The following is a 21,928-nucleotide window of genomic DNA, read 5'->3' on the forward strand; positions in this document are numbered from 1 at the left end:
TTAATATCAGGGCAGAAAACTACTTCTATAATAAATAAATGTCCCACAAATACCGACAAAAAGTAGCCCCATGTTTACAGAATAGACGCGAGTGAGTGAACACACACACACACACACACACACACACACACACACGGCCCGGTAGCTCAGTGGTTAGAGCGTCTGCCTCACAACCAGAAGGACCGGGGTTCGATTCCCCGACCGGGTGAAGATAAGTTGGGTTTATCTTCTTTCACGTGTAGCCCCTGTTCACCTAGTAGTGAATAGGTACGCGACCTAAGGCGAGGAGTTGTGACCTCGTTGTTGCGGTGTGTTGTGTGTGAGTGGTCTCAGTCCTCCCCAAAGATCGGTCACTGAGCTCTGATCTCCTTCTGTAGGGGAACGGCTGGCTGTCTCGAGACCCGCAGCGCACACACACACACACACACACTCCGGTAGCTCAACTGGTTAGAGCGCCGCGCTGCAAGGCTTCACGGCCAAACAGGCGGCGGTTCGAGCCCCGCTCAGGCCGGATTCTTTCCGTTGACTAGGAGTGGTTACTGTCCCCCCTTGAGCAAGGGGGATGGGGTGTGTGGTGTGTGAGGTCCTGGCAGTACCCAGAAATCGACAATAATAAGCACTTGCTCACTTCGTGAGGGTACCTGCTGGCGAAAGTGAGTCCAACTCGTGATCAAGCCGTGGTGAATTACTCACACACACGTGCACGCCGGGCATATCACAATATATTACATGCATAGAAGAAAGTGTAACCCGCTTACCTTCAAGCGAGCCCAGCACTAATCTGAGGAGAGCTACGGGACTCACACAATGTTGCTATAAAAAGGGATAATTAATGTTTTGGGGGGAGTCTATTGGTCTGTTGACGTGTTTTCGTGTGGTTAGATGCTCTTAGGTTGCGGCTGAGCGGCGAGGAGAAGGCGGAGGAAGGATTCAGCATGTCATTCCGCAGTCACCAAGAACTCTGCCCTGACCTGCACCAAGCCTCGAGCTGTTGCCTGCCTGACGTAACTGCTGGCCGCCGCCGTCTCTCTCTCTCTCTCTCTCTCTCTCTCTCTCTCTCTCTCTCTCTCTCTCTCTCTCTCACACACACACACACACACACACACACACACACACACACACACACACACACATATATATATATATATATATATATATATATATATATATATATATATATATATATATATATATATATATATAGATATATATTATTACACACGCACGTACCGGACAGCAGAGCCGCCGTCGTCTGCAGTGTGTAATTTTCCCACAATCTTATTCTGAGCTGTACCAAGAGCAATTTTTTTTTTTCTTGCCTGTGGATTGCACTCGATTCAACAGTGCTACAACTTGCCATTCTTAAAGGGCAGACAGCGGCCCGTCACTTACACAGCTCGCTGAGGGGGGAGCGGCGGGACGACACGTGTTGGCTATAACAGTGTTAGTCAACCTGGGGGCGTGGAGCACTTCAGAATTCATTGTGTTTTGTTCAAGGGATACACGAACATAACATCGCGCATGGAGTGATACACGGTATGGCCAATGTGTATAAAACTACATAGTGAATCATATATAGTACATACATAAATACATAAACATGAATATATATATATATATATATATATATATATATATATATATATATATATATATATATATATATATATATATATATATATATATATATACACACACACATACACATACATACATACATATACACACATAAATACAATCCAGTTGCCTTTACATGACTACCATCCCTACACTACTCATTTCTTCACTCACCATGCGGTTTTTTTTTTATTACTGAAATTTATAAGGCGTATATGTATATGTCCACTGCAGTGGGAAAAAATACAATCTCTGAACATTTTCTCTGCATACAGGTTTACCCTCGACATTATTAACATCTCACGGCAGTCAAACAGGTGCGGTGACACGAAACATACCTCAGTGATAGTGATAGACGTCGCTGTGTGTGTGTGTGTGTGTGTGTGTGTGTGTGTAAGATACACTTAGTATCCTCCCCTCATATAAATCAATCAAGCTTTGGGAGTGGTTTGTTTGATGTGCCAATAACGTCGATCAAGAGAGAGAGAGAGAGAGAGAGAGAGAGAGAGAGAGAGAGAGAGAGAGAGAGAGAGGTGGGTTAGGAGGGTTGCACGTGTTTCCCTGCGCGTGTGAACTAGTCTGCGCGGTGAGGCAGGTCAGGGATGACCTTCAGGGCCACGCGTTGCGAGGGTCGGCAAGGCATTATAACAGGCTTCAGGCTGTTGCTCCCGGCAAGCCTCGTGCACTCTCACGCCGGCCAGTCACCCACCAGTATTTACAGACGGTAGGACAGACGGAAGTATAAAAACACACAGATACATTTTCTTGTATTGCAAGGGAAAATAGAATGCACGTGGAGGGGTGGGGTGAGGGGGTGCACAAATGGCTCGCCGCAAGCTCCTCCAACGGACGCAATAAATAATGCTTGAATGACCATCATCTAACGTAGTAAATATGCTTAGAAATATTACCGCATGTGTGTGTGGAATTCACCACGTCCTGATCACATGTTGGACTCGTAATTGCCGGAAGGTACCCTCCCGACATGAGCAAGTGCTCTTTATCGTCGATCTATGGGTACTGTGTGTGTGTGTGTGTGTGTGTGTGTGTGTGTGTGTGTGTGTGTGTAACGGTAACCCTCAGAATACTGAATGATAAACGTGCAAGTATAGGACGAGTTCATGGCTTGTGATCTTGTACTCTTGCAGGTGGCAGCAGTTTAGCGATACGGCCATGAAGTCTCCGCGCTGCTGCACCATCTGCAAGAACCACGGCCAGAAGGCCTCCATTACCAGCCACGTGTGCCCCTTCACCGACTGCAGATGCTCTCTGTGTCAGCTGACCCGCCTGTCCCGGAGGGTCATGTGCCAACAGCAGCGCCTCTGGAGACACAAGAAGCTCGACAACAAAGGTTCCTCCACGCCCGAGGACGCCGGGGACGCGGCGGAATACTCGCCAGGCGGGAGCCAGGGCGAGGCAGGCTCCGATGTTAAGGCGTCGAGGCAAAAACGAGCCAAGCGGGACGTGGTGAGTTACAGGGCGGCCTTGTGACGTGTGTGAGGGCGTCCACCACAGAATGTATCATAACAGTAACTATGCAAACATTTGATCAAAACTAAATTACAATTTTGAGTCAGTACGTCAACAAAGCACAGATCAAATGGAAGACTTTTGTTAAAATTAAGCTGAGGCTCCCCTATATCTAATTTGGGGAAGTAAATTTTATTGGCCTGTGAGTCTTTCGAAGAAATGCTGTTGTTTTGTGTTCTGATACTTTTACATTCATCGAAGTACATGATGACAATACGAGCCAATCCAACAGCATCATAAGGACAGTCACTGCTATCAGGCAAAAACTTCATATCCGACTGCAAACCCCTGATGTCATGACGGACAGAAAGCATTGACTCAACACCACTTTGCCTCAAGCACAATAGTAGAAAATCTCTAATTATATTACCTAGTTTTCCGAAAGTACTCCAACCCATTATGTTTACGTACTTATTTCCGGTTCTAGAGAGGACTTTTTTTGGCATCATTAACTGTTTCCTAGTTCCTACTGGGTGACTACTTGTTCAGGTGATACGATATCACCATGTCCAGCTCCAAGCTCTTTTGGGGAAGGTTCTTCTCTGTTCATTATTTTCACTCTGTAATACCTCAACAAACCTTCCTTCATATGTTTGTATTAATCGTTTTCATGTCTACCACACCACACTCAAAATGTTTCTATCGCTTATATTTTCTTCTCTATTACCTTCTTTCTCTGTTATATCGCTGTTATATATATTTTTTTACAGCAAAGAAGACAGCTCAAGGGCACACAAAAAAAGGAAACGATAATATAAAAAAAAAAGCCCGCTACTCGCTGCTCACAAAAAGAATCTAAAGAGGTGGCCGAAAGAGAGGTCAATTTCGGGAGGAGAGGTGTCCAGATACCCTTCTCTTGAAAGAGTTCAAGTCGTAGGCAGGAGGAAATACAGAAGAAGGAAGATTGTTCCAGAGTTTACCAGCGTGAGGGATGAAAGAGTGAAAATGCTGGTTAACTCTTGCATAAGGGGTTTGTACAGTATAGGGATGTGCAGGAGTAGAAAGTCGCGTGCAGCAGGGCCGCGGGAGGGGGGGAGGCATGCAGTTAGCAAGTTCAGAAGAGCAGTCAGCATGAAAATATCGATAGAAGATAGAAAGAGAGGCAACATGGCGGCGGAAATTAAGAGGTAGAAGACTATCAGTAAGAGGAGGAGAGCTGATGAGACGAAGAGCCTTAGACTCCACTCTGTCCAAGAGAGCTGTGTGAGTGGAGCCCCCCCACACGTGAGATGCATATTCCATTCGAGGGCGGACAATGCCCCTGTATATGGATAGCAACTGTGCGGGGGAGAAGAACTGGCGGAGACGATACAGAACGCCCAGCCTCGAGGAAGCTGATTTAGTGAGAGAAGAGATGTGAAGTTTCCAGTTAAGATTTTGAGTTAAGGATAGACCGAGGATGTTTAGTGTTGAAGATGGTGACAGCTGAGTGTTGTCGAAGAATAGGGGATAGGTGTTTGGAAGATTGTGTCGAGTTGATAGGTGGAGAAATTGGGTTTTTGAGGCATTGCAGAACACGAGGTTCCTTTTACCCCAATCGGAAATGATAGTAAGGTCTGAGGTTAAGCGTTCTGCAGCCTCCACCCTGAAGTCATGTAATTCCTGTTGAGAGGGTCTTCTGTTGAAAGAAGTTGAATAATGCAGAGTGGAGTCATCAGCGTATGAGCGGATAGGACAGTTTGTTATGGAAAGAAGATCATTGATGAATAACAGGAAGAGAGTGGGTGATGGGACAGAGCCCCGTGGAACACCACTGTTAATAGGTTTATGAGAAGAACAGTGACCGTCTACCACAGCAGAGACAGAACGGCCGGAAAGGAAATTGAAGATAAAGGAACAGAGAAAAGGATAGAATCCGAAAGAGGGCAGTTTAGAAAGCAAAGACTTGTGCCAGACTCTATCGGAGGCTTTCGATATGTCTAGTGCAACTGAGAAAGTTTCACCGTCCTAACGCCTGGTGATCGCGAGTCCAACACGTGATCCGACCATCCGACGTAAAACACACATGTACATTACATATCTATCTTTCTATCCTCTATCGATATTTTCATGCTGACTGCTCTTCCGAACTTGCTAACTGCATGTTTCCCCCCTCCCGCGGCCTCGCCACACACGACTTTCTACTCAAGCTCATCCCTTTACTGTCCAAATCCCTAACGCAAGAGTTAACCAGCATCTTCACTCTTTCATCCCTCACGCTGGTAAACTCTGGAACAATCTTCCTTCTTCTGTATTTCCTCCTGCCTACGACTTGAACTCTTTCAAGAGGAGGGTATCAGGACACCTCTCCTCCCGAAATTGACCTGTCTTTCGGCCACTCCTCAAACTCTTTTTAGGAGCAGTGAGTATCGGGCTTTTTTTTTTTTTTTACATTTACCATTTTTTCATGCCCTTGAACTGACTCCTCTGCTGAAAAAAAAAAAAAAAAAAAAAAAAAAAAAAAAAAAAAAGAAAACCTTGCATGCCAGTTTCCAAACCAATGTCATCTGTTGCTCCATTTTTCACTAACCTATTGCTCTAATAATTCTCGCACCAGGTCACAACCCTTCCCATCCCACCCTCCCAAAAAACACAAACGTCCTTTTTATTCATGAAACTCCGTGACACAAAGCTGCACTAAACCCCGTCGGCTTCATGGTAGATATTTGCCAAAAAAAGGCCATAGCCCCTATCCAATACCGCTAATCATCTTAACCAACGAAATTCCCCAAACCTTTTCAAGCACCCAACTCTAGCCTTTCAGCATCCAGTCACCCAACCAACGATAAGCTCTTCAAACACCCAACTCCGATTCTTCAGCACCTAATCACCCAACCAACGATAAACTATTCAAACACCCAACTCCGGTTCTTCAGCATCCAATCACCCAACCAACGATAAGCTCTTCAAACACCCAACTCCGGTTCTTAAGCATCCAGTCACCCAACCAACGATAAACTATTCAAACACCCAACTCCGGTTCTTAAGCATCCAGTCACCCAACCAACGATAAACTATTCAAACACCCAACTCCGGTTCTTCAGCATTCAGTCACCCAATCAGCGATATAACCTAACCTTTCAACCACTCTACTCTAGTCCTTCAGCATCCCGTCACCCAACACACCCAGGCCGCATCTGTCCTCCATATCTCACACTGGCAACTTGTCCCATGCTCGACACACCGCTCATCACTACTCTAATCACACTTTTATCCTTACATGTAACACACACACACCCCGACACGTTAGCTTATCATTTTAATCACCGCCTCCGCAGTCTTGACACCCGCCTCGCCAAACACACACACACACACACACACACACACAAACACACACACAAACACACACACACACAGAGTAGAACAAGTTTTTTTTTCCGAGGTCCGCTAAGATAAAGTCATCCTAATAGGGTATTATTAAACATCTAATTACCACGATAAGCACGGAAATTGCTTAAACGTCCCGCGTTCTGTTGACTTACAAGTTTTTATTGCTATCAACAGGACTTTCTCTATATATCAGAAGAGTGGCAGGTCAAGGATCTCTTCACATTTTTTTTTTTTTTTTTTTTTTTTTTTTTTGTGGTGTGGGGTGGATGGCGCGTGCAGGCTTTTGTCTGCTTGGAATGCACCGGCAATAACTGTGGTACCAGGCTGCTGTAAAGGGGAATTATGTGACACTAAGGTTGGTATTCTCAGACGCATCCGCCCCTCACATCAACTCTTTCCAAACGCCGAAAAGAAGATTAACTGGGTTCTAATAAGTGTTTTTCAAGATTCATGGTACAGAAGAATGGTCAGACTACCATCGGGGCCATAAAAGTACCCATGGAAATACTAAGAAATCCTACGAAAGCCTTGTCAAACATGTGTGCTTCGGCGCCGAAATGTTTAAAATATGGCTTTAAGTAATTAACGGTGAACAAATATTACAAACTATTTCGGTGGGGTGGTCTATGCAAATTGATGCAGGTTAGAGCGATAATGTTGACTCATCCCTGAAGTCCTCCCTCGCGGGGCAAACAGCTCGCCAGCCTTGCGGGTGCCTAAGATATTATTTCGCTTCTCGACACACGGAACATTAACATGAATAGTTACCATGGCCCATAAACCCAATCACGATGCAACACTTAAGTAATTGCTTATTCCGAAATTCAGAATGCGTCTTGCATGTAACATTAACGTTGGTTTAACACGTGAACACACACAAGCTTTGCCGTCCACCGGTTCTCCTTTTCGAAGATAATAGAAGTGTCAATAAGAGGCAGCGAATCGTGTAGATATCACAAGGTGCTCGTAAACTCCATAGCCTCTTCTATTTGAAATCTCTCCGAATGGAAATTTGGTCACTAACTTGACGAGCTGGTCTGACAACGCTTCAGTCTGGTGTCTAAAGGAAAATTAACAATATTTTCTGTATGGGGTCGTGGGCGACCTGAGCGGCGAGGCACTGCGCCTTGGTGACGCCGATATATGTAGCAGTACGTGCTGGAGCAAGAATATTATCTCACACTTCTTGGGTCTGTCGTTCATGTTGTGTTACAAGACTTACGTATAGCATGCCAGAGTCTAAAAAGAACCGATAACAGAATCCTCTGGTTCAGCCATCACGCCTCAAAACTCTTATGAAGTAGATTTACTAATCAAGAAATATCATCAAATAGTTTTTTTTTTTTTTTTTACATTTATGAATATTTATTAAAATCCATTTTCAGGCAGCGGCCATGATACCGTCAGAATCAACTCCAATGATTTTAGGTTCACACAATAACATTCACTAGCAGCAAGATTTCGTTCATAATCAACACCCACTTAAGCTGCTGGGGCGTCACTGCTGTCAACAATACTACAGCAGACGAATGATCCGGAGGAAAGCTGGTTAAACCAATTAGAATTACGCTCCGCACATACTAATTAAAATTACACTCCTACTCCGCAAACACAACAGCGAAGACTTTCAATGTGGGGCCCTTGCACGCGTTTCTCTGGATTCCACCAGCGTGAGGCCGACAAGAGATTTGTAACGCCCAGCAACGCCCTCCCATTCAAGCCTTAATCAGTTGTCCCCGCCATGTGATTTTTTTTTTTTTTTTTTTTTTACGTCTTCGCCTGTAGCGCCGGTAGGCTTTCTTCAGGGGCCTAGTGGTCGGCCCAAGCCCGTCACAGCGCAGGCAATTTTTATAGTGGCGCCATTTATGCTTGGCTTTTGCTGCCCCCCGGAACTCATTCTTGATTCACTTGGACGGTTTATTCTAAAGTCCGGGTTGATGGGGGTCTTCAGGACAGAATGTGGGTAGTCTTAGGCCATTCGGCGGTGACTGAAAAATCACAGGTGGTAGCGGGCGGACTTGAACCGACGTTGTCCATGGCGCGGTGAATGCGGGGCCCGCACGCTAACCACTCAGCCACCACCTACCCTACGATGATGAAAACTTCAAGTGTACTCCAGTAAATTACTATTTATATATTTCGCTTCACACACACACACACACACACACACACACACACACACACACAGTATTATAAGAAAACAATGGATGTGTACTCTCATGAAATTTTCCGAGGTATTGACAGGTGGAACAGCCATTATCAAACATCGGTGATGACACTAGAATGATTTTGGGGTTCATATCAACGAAAGCATGTGTGTGTGTGTGTGTGTATGTGTGTGTGTGTGTGTGTGTGTGTGTGTGTGTGTGCACGCGCTGAGGACTACAGTAGACATTTCATCCGCCAAATACAGCTCGCGAGTTTCATTTGTAGTACGGCATTAGCAGTGCCGACAACGGTGACTCCTGCGCGGCTGTTTTGATGGACGAAAGCATCACGTGCAAGCGATAAGTTCCATTATTCCGCAGCGTGTCTTGATGTATCGGCACCATCACCGGCGAGGCTGCACACCTTCCGTGTCAAGTAACCTCCACAGAATGGCGACTTTTATCAGGGACTTGAGCACCGACACATATAAGGAAACCGACGTATATATGCACACCGCCACGTGCCTTCCTGCAGCGGGAAAGGAGCCAATAGTCACATCAAACTTACATCGGCACCCGGATGTTTGCTTCACCGCCGGGTTGTGGTGCATACTGGTATAGGCTATCAAGTTATTATCATACTGTTTATCAGGAAAAATATTTGGTCACTGTTTGCCAACACCGGACACTCTCATCTTTATTATACAGAAGAGATATCATCAACGAATATATTTATCGATAAGCTCCCTCGCCACTCGTTATTCTGTCCGCCTAACAAGCCCGTGTACATGATACCTCTACGCTGATGACATCCTTGAATTAGGCGACGCTCACCCTCTCCCACACAACACCCGTACGCCCGAGCCACGTGTCCCCTTAGTCCCAACAGGCATATCGCAATCCATCCGTCCACCTCCTGCATACAACATAGGAGATAGGAGTGAGGCAAGCCTGCGCATTATCTGTCTCACACGCACACTTCAACTTCTTATGCCATGAATTATACGGTGACCACACAACCATTACCCCACCAAAAGAGGCCTGACGGTGCCTCTGAGGAAACAAAACGAACAAAAATACAAACACAGGTGATACACGCGAAGCAGGCATCCACATTAATTGTCTTCCACACATACCAAGGTCCAATAATTATTAAACGAATCGGTCTCCCATTACAACTGTTTCCCAAGGCCACAGAGAAGAATCACCGGGTTTCCATAGGTGATTTTACCGTCCAAGAAGCAGAAGCCGGGTAAATCTATCACTAGGATCACAAAATAGTCCATAAAAATCCCAGCAACTTCTACGAGGATTTTCCAACAGGCGAGCTGAGGTGCCGATACGTTTAACAATACGGGCATTAAGCTCTATATGTAGTTAATTATTTGGTGGCTACAATTGCAAAACCTGACGAAGAGAGGCCTGACGATGTACAGAACTTTCACGAAGACAATAAAGGAGGAAAAGAGAATGGGGATTGTAATCGCACTCCGGCTGGCTTGTTGTAATGTTAATATCTGGGAGAATATGAGGATAGAGATAAACTGATGATTATTGTATGAAAGAGAAGGCGCAGACCCCCTGAGTCGGCTTGGCTGAGATGGGGCAACAGGACCCCTAAATTTACCATGTTACCAGTTTTTACCAATATCATAGTTGTTGGTAAACCTTGGCATTTATTATTGTAGACATTAAATATACATTGGCTTCCTATGTATTGTGTTGTAGCAATGAGTTTGATCTATAAACGGTGCTGCAAGCGAGGCAGCTAATCTACGACCCTGTGACCTCCCTGACTCACCTGATAATGAAGGGTAGGCTGTGAACAACCCCCGTGTGCCGTGAATGTCTCTTTTCTACAGACAGGGAGGCAGACAAGACTTTATCACAGCGTATACAAAACGTTCCTCGTCTCTGTAGCATAGACAAGGTCCAGAACATGGGTTTTTGCAGCCAGGGGTCAAGCCGTGTGCCTATTGCTAAGCTGTCTATTGTCTACATGCATTTCGAGAATACGATGTTCTAATGGGTTGTGTTAAAAGTTCTGGGGCCATATTCTTAATTAAATATCTCGGCGCCCAGGTTCATATATTCGACAAGGCTATCGTAGGATTTCTGGGTATTTACATGGGTATTCTTACGACCCTAGTGATAGTTTGACCCTATTTCTGTGCCATGAACCTAGGGAAAAAAACTCCAGAAAACCATATTACTCTCCTTTTCGGCCTTCATGAATTGTTAATGTGAGAGGCGAAGCGTTTGAGAATACCAGCCCTGGAGCCTTTACTAAAGAGCATCAATAAAACGAGCGAGACAGACCTCCGACAGGCAGGCAAAAGAACAAGACAGAGTAGCCAATCCATTACAACCTTTGCCTGTTTGAGACAATAAATAAAAAAAATATCCGCGTAACGAGATGGTATTTACTTGTAGTTCGGTGTGATTTTATTTTTCGAAAAAATAATCAAACAAAATTCTAGCATATCATAATTCATGGAAATGAAAAACTGGAGGTTTCCTTTTGTATGTAAGCGCGCGCGCGCGAGTGTGTGTGTGTGTGTGTGTGTGTGTGTGTAATTCACCACCACGGCCTGGTCACGTGTTGGACTCGTAATCGCCAGCAGGTACCCTCCTGACATGAGCAAATGTTCCTTATCGTCGATCTATGGGTACTGCCAGGACCTCACACACCACACACCCCATCCCCCTTGCTCAAGGGGGGACAGTAACCACTCCTAGCCAACGGAAAGAAACCGGCCTGAGCGGGCTCGAACCGTCGCCCTGTCAAACCGTGAAGCCTGGCAGCGCAGCGCTCTAACCAGTTGCGCGCGTGTGTGTGTGTGTGTGTGTGTGTGTGTGTGTGTGTGTAACATCTCATAGTTCATGAAAATCCTCCATGAAGATGAGCCGATACGATAATGACATGCACTTGCTGTGCTGCTGGCTTTGGGTGCAATGATGTGAAGGCAGCGGTGGTGGTAGTAGTTGTAGTAGTAGTAGTAATAGTAGTAGTAATAGAAATAGTAGTAGTAGAAATAGTAGTAGTAGAAATAGTAGTAGTAATAGTAGTAATAGTACCTAGTAATAGTAGTAGTAGTGGTGGTGGTGGTGGTGGTGGTGGTGATGATGATGATGGTGGTGGTGGTGGACCACCACCACATGAATACTAAAAGTTTTATAGCATACCAAATTACAGAAACATTTGCTAAAAACTATAAAAAGCCAAACTCAAATATAAGACCAATAAAAGTTTAACTAATCAACCCAATCAAGTACTGCACATTAATACAGATGTGTATCATGACTTTAACAACCATAATTTATTACTTTAATGTGTGCACTATGAACGCAGAAGGTGAATGTGATGGAAGAAAATATATTCAATAGTTCCTTAGTCAAGGCAAGACAGAAGAAAGAGCCTAGCTAAATCATTGAGGAGTAACCAGATCATAAATAAATAAACGATGCAATATAATGTATGCAGATTGCAGTATTACTGGGCAAAAAAAATGAGCCATTACATACATATGCAACTTACATTTTCTTACCTTGATGCACTTCTCTATAAATCCATTTGCTGATAATATTCACTGCCTGGCATGGCGAGTCTGAAAAAATAATATATAGTTTATTAGTATTATGCCAACACTTTATTTTACCACAGATGACTATTATTGAAGTGTACATTTAAGGCACCTCACCAAGTTCTACCAAATGCAGCCATCTCAACTGAATGACTACCAGAGAAAGAAAAAAAATATATATATATATATATATATATATATATATATATATATATATATATATATATATATATATATATATATATAATATATTCATCATAAATATGACATGAGGGGTGGCACAAACTTCCTCTCCCCTCGTCAGAGATGCACTTCACAGAGAGGTTTTGTCTGCTTCAATACACTGGCACTGCATTCATTGGGTATAAACTTAACCTTTTTGGTATTGGTCACCTTTGTTACTGTGCTTGACTTTTCTTGTCAAACTGAAAACATCATATACTGGAACAAATTCTACTTAACACCAACACAATCACATACATGGCATAATGAATTCTTCCTAAACGTTTTCATATGCCCTGACCTGCCATACAAATTTAGGTAAAGATTACCAAGATGACCATTTTGCATGATTTGGAAACCAAAATATTGAAGACAAGTAACACTAACCCACGTTTTTTGTTTTGTTTTTTTCACTTTAGGATAAGTGTAGACACATAGGAATACTGATGAACTATTCGCTCATTTCCAATATCTTTCCTTGGACAGGTTTGTGACAAATGCCGGAACCATGACCAGTGGAGGCAGAAGCGAGGCCACAAAGGACAATGCCCCTTCGAAAAATGTGACTGTTCTTACTGCGCCTTCACCGGCCGGCGGCAGCGACTCATGAAGCACCAGCAGCGTGTCCGAAGGTGAGACGGGTTTCAACACTCCCTCGTGTATGCATGGTGTTTACTGAGGGACTGCGAACTAAACACTCAGACAGCTGTAAAAATAACTTGGGAATCTTATCTGATCGAGTCATCCAATTCTAATATGCAATTACCCACAACATAGATCCCTCACACACTCATAGCAGTTGTTTCATTACATATTAGTAAAACTAGACTTGTTCACTATTTCATTGTGTTTCTTGCAACTTCAGGGCCATGATGACCCCAGGACAACATGACCCTTCGGAGGTGGAGCAGCTATCCAAGGAAGTGATTGACCTTTCTCTCAACCCTCCCACAATCAAAGCATCAACTGCCTCTGATCTGTCTTCCTCTATTCATACATCCTCTCCCACCACACATTTATCACCATCCTCTTCCTGTTCCTCTGCCTCACTCTCTTCTATTGCACCTTGTTATTCTTCTGTTTCCTCTACTATAACCTCCTCTTCTTTTCCCCCTTCATTCACCTCTTTTCCTTGTCCAACTTTCCAATCCGGGTCATTTACACCTCATTACGTGGGCATGACGGAAGGAGAGGCTTCATCACACTATTTGTCAATGGCACTTAAACCTTCATTGTCGGTAAGCATGAACTTTTCAAATAAAGCATGACTTTCATTGTCTGATAAACTACTGGACTCTTAAACACTTCAGCAATTGCCGTAGCTTGCATGTGTGTGTGTGTGTGTGTGTGTCTGTGTGTGTGTGTGTGTGTGTGTGTGTGTGTGTGTGTGTGTAAGAAAAATGAAATTATACATCCTTTTTGTGTTATTTTCAAAAGGACATGAGGGAAAAAAGGATGGCTGGCGAAGGAGCTGCGCATACTCAACTCCTCTCTCTGCCTCGTCCTGTCACCTGCACTTCCTCACTACTGCCTCCACCGGGTACCACCAGTCCTCCACTCCCCCTCTACAGCTCTGATCAGGGTAACCAAAGTGCCTCAAATCCCCATGACCCAAAGGAAATAGCTGAGCCACATAGGGCGCCCCAAGCCCCTGCTGATTTTCCCTCGAGAGCGCATCTTCTGATGACACAGGAGCAGGAGGCACTGCATGTGCGGAAGGAGAGAGAAATGTTGCCGATGAAGAGTCTAACACTCACATCTACCAACCACAGAGTCCTGAAACCACACCCTATTGGTAGCTCCTGGTTCCAACATCATGCTCTCTACCCTGAATGGGGCACTTTCTATCAAACTTGCCATCCTTCTCCACCCCCTCCTCCTCCTCCTCCGCTACCTTACCCTTTCCATACGTTCCCACCCAACAGGGATGCAGGAACTCAACCACACGTTTCACCTTGGTACCCTGGCCCATGGTGCCTTCAGTGCCACTTGCAAAACACCCACATGCACACCAGACCATATAGCTATGTGCCACATCCTGATCTGCCCAGGTTACCTACAGTCACAAGCTCCTCTGTGACATTTCCTTTTGCAACCGCTAAAGAAACAAGTACATTTTCTGGCTCCCATTTTGCCCATACTACTGATACACTGTCACCACACAAATAACACAAGGAACAGGAAGGGTGGTAGTTATGTGGCATCAACAATAAACATTGACTTTTATGTAAGCCTCTCTGCACCAATAATTTTTCTTGAGGGGCTATGATGGGGAGCCCTTGCTTGCAAGTGATGCTGGCAAATTTTATCAGTAATGGCTACAGTGATATATGACTTGTGAGATATACGACTTACATAGTAGATGGGCTATACACTGCCCCTAGTGCAACTCTTGACCAAAGTCACTGAAGATAAGGTTGATCGCTGTACATCAGGACGGGAAGTCTTCAGCCACTCAGTGATAGTTGAAAATTAAAAAACAGCTGTGGCAGGACTCAAATCTATATCTCTGGAATCACCACATCAGAGTGCTGACCACCCTGCCTCCACTTGTTGTCCTCTCTCTTAAGGTTTAGTATATGCCAACTTGACTATAGAAGATTAGCGACTGGGAAACTCATGAAAGAAATGATACCAAAGCTGTATGTACATTGCTTTCTATATGAAACCAATCAAGTGATTTAAATACTACAATAATAATAATGATAATAATAATAATAATAATAATAATAATAATAATAATAATAATAATAATAATAATAATAATAATAATAATAATAATAATAATAATAATAATAATAATAATAATAATAATAATAATAATAATAATAATAATAATAATAATAATTATAATAATAATGAGAAGATGAGGAAGAAGTACAAATAATAATGAGAAGATGAGGAAGAAGTACAAAAAGACACATGCAATACATGTGCCTTCATTATACTTGGAATCTACATCTTATATTATGCATGATGCAATACACAAATTATGGTTGTGTATGATGACTAGGACCTACAAGGCCCAGTTGTTGTACTTTGTTAGGAGAGCTTCATGAATTCATCAGCTTTTAGTGACTGAAGAGGTCTTAGGTGTCAATAATGCAATTTACTTTATTTTCTAAAAGTTTGAAAGCTTCTTCCAGATAATATAGTAGTCAATTATTTATTTAAGTTATTATAATATGGCAAAAATTACTTTCCTAGAACAAGGAGAAAACATTTTTTCTTTTAATTTCAGAAATATTATATGCATTAACATCAATGTTTTCAATCTTAAGTAAACTTTTAACTAAAGTTTTGTAAAAAAAACAATTACATTGCTTTTGCAATACTTTAACCATTGTTGTCAGCATCCACCTCCACTGACAGTGAAGGTATTATTTCAGAGCTTAGCAGTACCAACTGGCTGGCGGGCAGGAGCATGTCTGTGTGCAGCTTGAAAATTGTAGCCTACAGATTATTATTACTCTAGTAATTTTATTAAAATGAGTATACACAACCCAGCTATTTGGCTGTGTTTTCACTTCAATCAACACCATTAAAATATTTTTTACCTTAACTATCCTTAAGTCTTGTGTCCTGGCAAAGAGTAAAGTGCTTGAGATCATGCTAATAGCGGCCAAATCAGCAGGGCAGAGTGTGGGTGCAAGGTATAACCTTAACACTCTACTATCTACTGGCAGCACTAGCAGGTGGGTAGGCAGTAGTCTGGTGTGCAATTTGAAAATTAATTTCAAGCAGGTTTTTGAAAATTGATGTCAAAATGACGGGGACTGCACATCAAACCAATGATAAAAGTTTACTATCTATTATAAATTGTAGAAAAAGCACTATGCTGAACAACGAAGTTGAATTAAGGAAGAGTTTGTGTAATAATAATAATAATAATAATAATAATAATAATAATAATAATAATAATAATAAAAATAATAATAGAAATAATAACATTAATAACTAATAACAATAGTAACAGAAAATAAATAATATTTAAATTCCAGCACAGCCTATGTAATGTTCTTGTCATGGTAGTATGTATGTATAGAAAACCCACTGTTATATTCGTTCTGGTAAACTAGCTAGTCTACCAATACAATTTGACTGCACTTTTAAAATTAACAAAAATAAAGTAGTAACATACAAACCATGCATAAATCAACATGAGTTTACAATGGATACTATGCACTATTGCAACAAATGTATTATCATGTTATTTAAAATTCAAATTTATCCAAGTTATCACCAGGGGTTAAAATAAAGGAGTAGGACATTCATTTTTACACCTGTCATGAATAAAAATGCCTAACACTGGCCAACAGAGCACCTCACATTTCAAAGAGGAAAAAGGAGGCAAACTAATTCACCACACTCAGTCAGGTCATGATGGATATTTGAAGTATAGGATCTCTAGGTTAAAGTACCAGTATGGTATTTATCTGTTAAAGGACACGTCACTCTTTGGGGTTTGACAATTTTTTTCTGATAGATCTTACGTACTGTGCTATTCATCTTACTTAATGACTAATTGTCGAAAATCGCTCACCTCTGCTACATTTTTTTTTCATCACAAGCACATTGAAGCTGGCGGCCGAGTCGTTTTTTTGAAATGATAGCAAGGGAGAGGGATCGAAGGGTCGAGGGGGAACAAGGTTAGGTTTGGTAAGGTTACAGTTATTGTTAGATTTTATTAATTTCAATAAATACTTGAGATTAGTTTCACTATACAGAAGGTAAATATGGTGGCAGTCCTACCCATAGCCTTTTCCTCATGTTCCCAACACTAAAATGTTCATACTAAACCAAAGGAGGAGAGTACTATATAGGGGAGAGCGGTGATAGTTCGGTCACTTTTTACAAAAAAAAAAAAAAAAAAAAAATCGTGGAAAAATCAACCATTAAAGTTAGCATTAATTGCTTGATGCGAAAATGTAGCGTCATCCTTTGGCTCATTTGTGTGGAGCTATGAAAGCTGTAAGCCTTTTAGACTTTGAGAAATAGGTGATCAAGTAGGGGTTTCTAAAGTGGCCGGTGGTGATGGTTCGGCCATGGGGGTGGGATCATTCGACCACCAACGAAAGGCTACTAATATTAAACAGAATTTATCTAAAGGCATAAGAAACATCTGCGTGTAGAAAATAAACAGCTTATTATATTGAAAACCATTCATACCTGTCATCCTTTAAAAAAAAGACACCGCTTAATAAAGCGTGATTTCAACCATTAAAAATGATTGATTGATTGATAGTTTATTGCTGCTAGTAAACAACAAAGGAGAAGGGAGAATGTAAAGTAACTTGTCTCCTTAATTCACTGGTGCTTAAAGAACATAACATCATTCATTTGTATTTCAAGATAAAATGGAAATTGTGATTTCTGATTACTCACACAGTTCGACCACTGACGAGCCCTACCACCTCGATGTTGACCGAACCATCCCAAATGTTTATTATTTTTGTTATGGCCACTCAGATGATACGTGCAAGCATCTCACATTACTTGGGCATGCCAATACTACCACTAAACAACAAAGAATCACCATGATAATATATCAGTGAGCAGCCCGATATATTCACAAACCTCAGGCTTACGTTACGAAATGAAAAATCACATATAAGTAGTGAAAAATCACAAAAAAGCTTACCTGGATTCAGAGTGTGCCCAACACCAAAACCGGGTTTCATATGCTGGACGTAAACATGCTAGTGCATATTGGCGGGAAAGCTCGTGGTTCTTGGAACTACAGAAGCCTCACATAATGCAGTGGCCGGAGTATCCCACCGACCGAACTATCACCGCAAAAGGCTAATCGTCCATCATTGTGTTAGGTCATTTAAAGTATATTCACCTACCCATTAATCTTTCCCTCATGTTCCTAACGCTAAAATGTTCATAATAACCCAATGGAGGAGAGCATTAAATTACACGGTCCTAATCCGCGTCTCGCTAATAATGATTCAGTACAAGTCCGCCAAGAGTTGGGTCCTTTTAAGAATATTTACCAACCCAATAACCTCTCCCTCATGTTCCCAAAGCCAAGATGTTCATAATAACCCAATGGAGGAGAGTAAATATGTTAAGGATGAGAATAACCCGAGTCTCCTAAAATCAAGGTTTCACTGCAACACGAGTGGGATGGTTCACTTTTTTACTTCACGTTCCCTTGACGGTAATTGTTGAGATTGCCTCCGCGCCTCCAAAATACGATATTACGCCTCCATATTATAGTTTAGGGACGAAATACATGTCCCTCAGCCAAAACATGAAGGCGCAAGCACTTAAAAGTAAAGAAAAAGGCCTATAATCCCCTTCCCCTAACGATATCTTGGGGGACCCGTGCACAGAAATTATTATTATTATTATTATTTTTTTTTTGGTGGGGGAACAGATTTACACCGTTGATACAGCAGATATTTAGGAAGGCCATAATGAAGTGACTTACAATAATTATCGTGGGGGCAATATTTAGGAAGGCCATAATAAAATGACTTACAATAATTCTCGTGGGGGCCATATTTAGGAAGGCCATAATAAAGTGAGGGTAAAGATTCGTATTAGGTCCGTGCCAGTATCTCATAATCTACTTTATGAAACATCACTATCTCTTCATATATCTTTTCTTCAAACCTTCAACAGTCATGGAAACCCTTTGAAAATCGAATTCAAGGACTTATTTTTTACTCTTGAAAATAGGGGATAATGTTTACGAAAGCGCATCGCCTCCTCTGCTGGCCGCGGCGACGCTGCAGCCGCCGCAGCCGCAAAATAGCTCGCAGAGGGCTTAGGGTCGGGGAGCATATTTAAACTACTCCAACCGAACTTTACGACCTACTAACGGGGGGGGCTGCGCCCCCCTCGACCCCCCCTTCCCCTTCATGTATATGTGACTTATTTCACCGAGGAGGTATTTCTCGCAACACCCGCTGCAGCGTCGCCGCGGCCAGCAGAGGAGGCGACGCGCTTTCGTAAACATTATCCCCTATTTTCAAGAGTAAAAAATAAGTCCTTGAATTCGATTTTCAAAGCGTTTCCATGACTGTTGAAGGTTTGTAGAAAAGATATATGAAGAGATACTGATGTTTCATAAAGTAGGTAATGAGATACTGGCACGGACCTAAAACGAATCTTAACCAAAGTGAGTTACAAACTTACAATAATGCTCGTGGGGCCAATATTTGGTAAATGTCCAGAGAGTTGCCCATCTCACTGCGGTACTTCTCACCCTAACCATGGGTTAGATCTCATAATTCTATGAATTTTGAACCCCATATATATGCCTCGCAAATTGATAGAATCGCTGCTAGCGATTTTTGAAAAGTTAGTGAGTTTTTTGCGGCCGCCTCGGGGCGTCACGGGGGGGACTGAGATACTTTGTTACCCCCCCCCCCTCCAAAATACGATATTACGCCTCCATTTTGTACTTAAGGGACGAAATACATGTCCCTTAACCATAATATGAAGGCGGAAAAACTTAAAAGTAATGAAAAAGTGGTAAAGGTAGTGAAAAGGCATATTATACATACGCGCGATGTGTTTACATGGCGACGCCATCGCGATGTGAGCAGCGTTGCCAACGATCCGGTTAGCGGCGTTAAGCTAGGTTAGCTTTGGTACGCTTAGTTAGCCAGTAGCCCACGCATATGAGACCAGGTCCACCACGCGTGGTTATTTTTTTTTAGAACACGCACCTATACCCAAAGGCTTTTGTGAAGGTTTGGGCCGGGTATAGTATTAGGTAAAGGTGCGTGTTCTAAAAAAAAAAATAACCACGCGTGGTGGACCTGTCTCACATGCGTGGGCTAATGGCTAACTAAGCGTACCATCGCTAACCTAGCGTACCATCGATAACCGGATCGTTGGCAACACTGCTCACTTCCCAATATGGCCGCCATCAAAACACATCGCGCGTATGTATAATATGCTTTTTCACTACCTTTACCACTTTTTGTTTACTTTTAAGTTTTTCCGCCTTCATATTATGGTTAAGGGACATGTATTTCGTCCCTTAAGTACAATATGGAGGCGTAATATCGTATTTTGGAGGCGGGGGAACAAAGTATCCCAGTCCTCCCAGTGACGCCCCGAGGCGGCCGCAAAAAACTCACTAACTTTTCAAAAATCGCTAGCAGCGATTCTATCAATTTGCGAGCCATATATATGGGGTTCAAAATGCATAGAATTATGAGCTCTAACCCATGGTTAGGGTGAGAAGTACCGCAGTGAGATGGGCAACTCTCTGGACATTTACCCAATATTTATGAAGGCCATAATAAAGTGAGTTACAATAATTCTCGTGGGGGCAATATTGGAGGCGCGTAGTGAATCTCAATCCATATTTCCTAACCCACCAATACACCTTGAAACAACAAACTCACAAACTGCAACACAAACACCTGAAACAACACTCACCTGAGGACAACACAAACTCACCTGAAGACAACGAAAACTCGCCCGGAGACAACATTCTCACAAACCGCAACCCTGGACCAACACAAACTCACCTGCAGGCCTATGAATCAGTCCCCGCCAAAGCTGCCTCGTATAAAACAGCCTTAGGAAGTGTAAAATGAATAAAGACTCAAAACACCCAGGAACTGATCACGTGTTTGTTTCGTTCACTGCCTCGAAGGTTCGTTCCCAGGCACTGAAGCACCGTAATCAACTTTTAGGATAGCGAATTCAGTTCCTTCAATGACAGCTTTTTCCTTTGCTCATTAATTATGCTCATTATATCATCTTTGATTTTACTTCTGCATTTTTAGGATAGCAAATTGATCTCCTTCATTAATAGGCTGAAGCTTTTTTGCTTTTGTTCATTATACTCATTATTTTATCTATGAGTTTACTTAATTATGCATTTTATATTAGGCCTACTGCAGAATAGCTACGTCAGTAGCTGCAGTGAATTCTTATGTATTTTCACACTTTTATTTATCTTTAAACTCTTTCCTATGGCATTCCGGGAGGATTTGCAGTTATACAAAATGCATATGTTGAGTCAAAGATAAGATAATGAGAATAATGAGCAAAGGAAGGTATAGGAGTAGTGTTAGAGGAGATAAATTTGGTATCCTGGATTGTAGCTTTAGGGCAGTATTTGCTACAAACAGCCATTTATAACAGATAGAACAGTCATACAAGTAGCAACACATAGGCTGGGAAACATTTATCCTGATGAAAGAGAAAGGCCAACATGATCCCTCTTTACAGAAAAAAAGCAAAATATTCCTCATTGGTCTATGGGCTAATTCATTTACCCTAATGGTTTAAACAAAATGATGGAAAACTTAATACAAAGAGATCGTCAAAAGCTCAAAGCACTTCAACTTCAAGCTTTAAACCGAGTCCTTTTTATCTGACTATCCACACCTCTTCTGCAAGACCTAAAATGCTTGTCAGTACATCAAAGATTCATATTATAGAAGGTGACTGTGTAAAATAAACGTTGCAGGAGGTTGATGCTGGTGACTGGGTTCCATATCAGCTATTTTTGCCTGGAACGTTTGTCAGAATGGCCAGGTG

General features: G+C 42.3%; 1 protein-coding gene across 3 annotated transcripts in view; it reads left to right on the plus strand.

Moving 5' to 3' along the window:
- The window catches only part of LOC126999881 (doublesex- and mab-3-related transcription factor 1-like), a 30,689-nt gene extending 15,646 nt beyond the window's left edge, over positions 1 to 15,043 (plus strand). Inside the window, exons 2-5 of one of the 3 annotated variants that reach the window (XM_050862997.1) lie at positions 2,766 to 3,084; positions 12,896 to 13,041; positions 13,275 to 13,647; positions 13,847 to 15,043. In XM_050862997.1, the coding sequence (XP_050718954.1) occupies positions 2,791 to 3,084; positions 12,896 to 13,041; positions 13,275 to 13,647; positions 13,847 to 14,578 (1,545 nt within the window). In that variant the 5' untranslated portion in view covers positions 2,766 to 2,790 and the 3' untranslated portion in view covers positions 14,579 to 15,043. Of the gene's footprint in view, positions 1 to 2,765; positions 3,147 to 12,895; positions 13,042 to 13,274; positions 13,648 to 13,846 lie in introns of those variants that run through there. The other 2 variants (XM_050862999.1, XM_050863000.1) reach the window with 2 other exon arrangements.
- The last annotated feature ends 6,885 nt before the right edge of the window (positions 15,044 to 21,928 follow it).

This window comes from Eriocheir sinensis, chromosome 17 (genome assembly GCF_024679095.1).
Source record: "Eriocheir sinensis breed Jianghai 21 chromosome 17, ASM2467909v1, whole genome shotgun sequence".
Lineage (NCBI taxonomy): Eukaryota > Metazoa > Arthropoda > Malacostraca > Decapoda > Varunidae > Eriocheir > Eriocheir sinensis.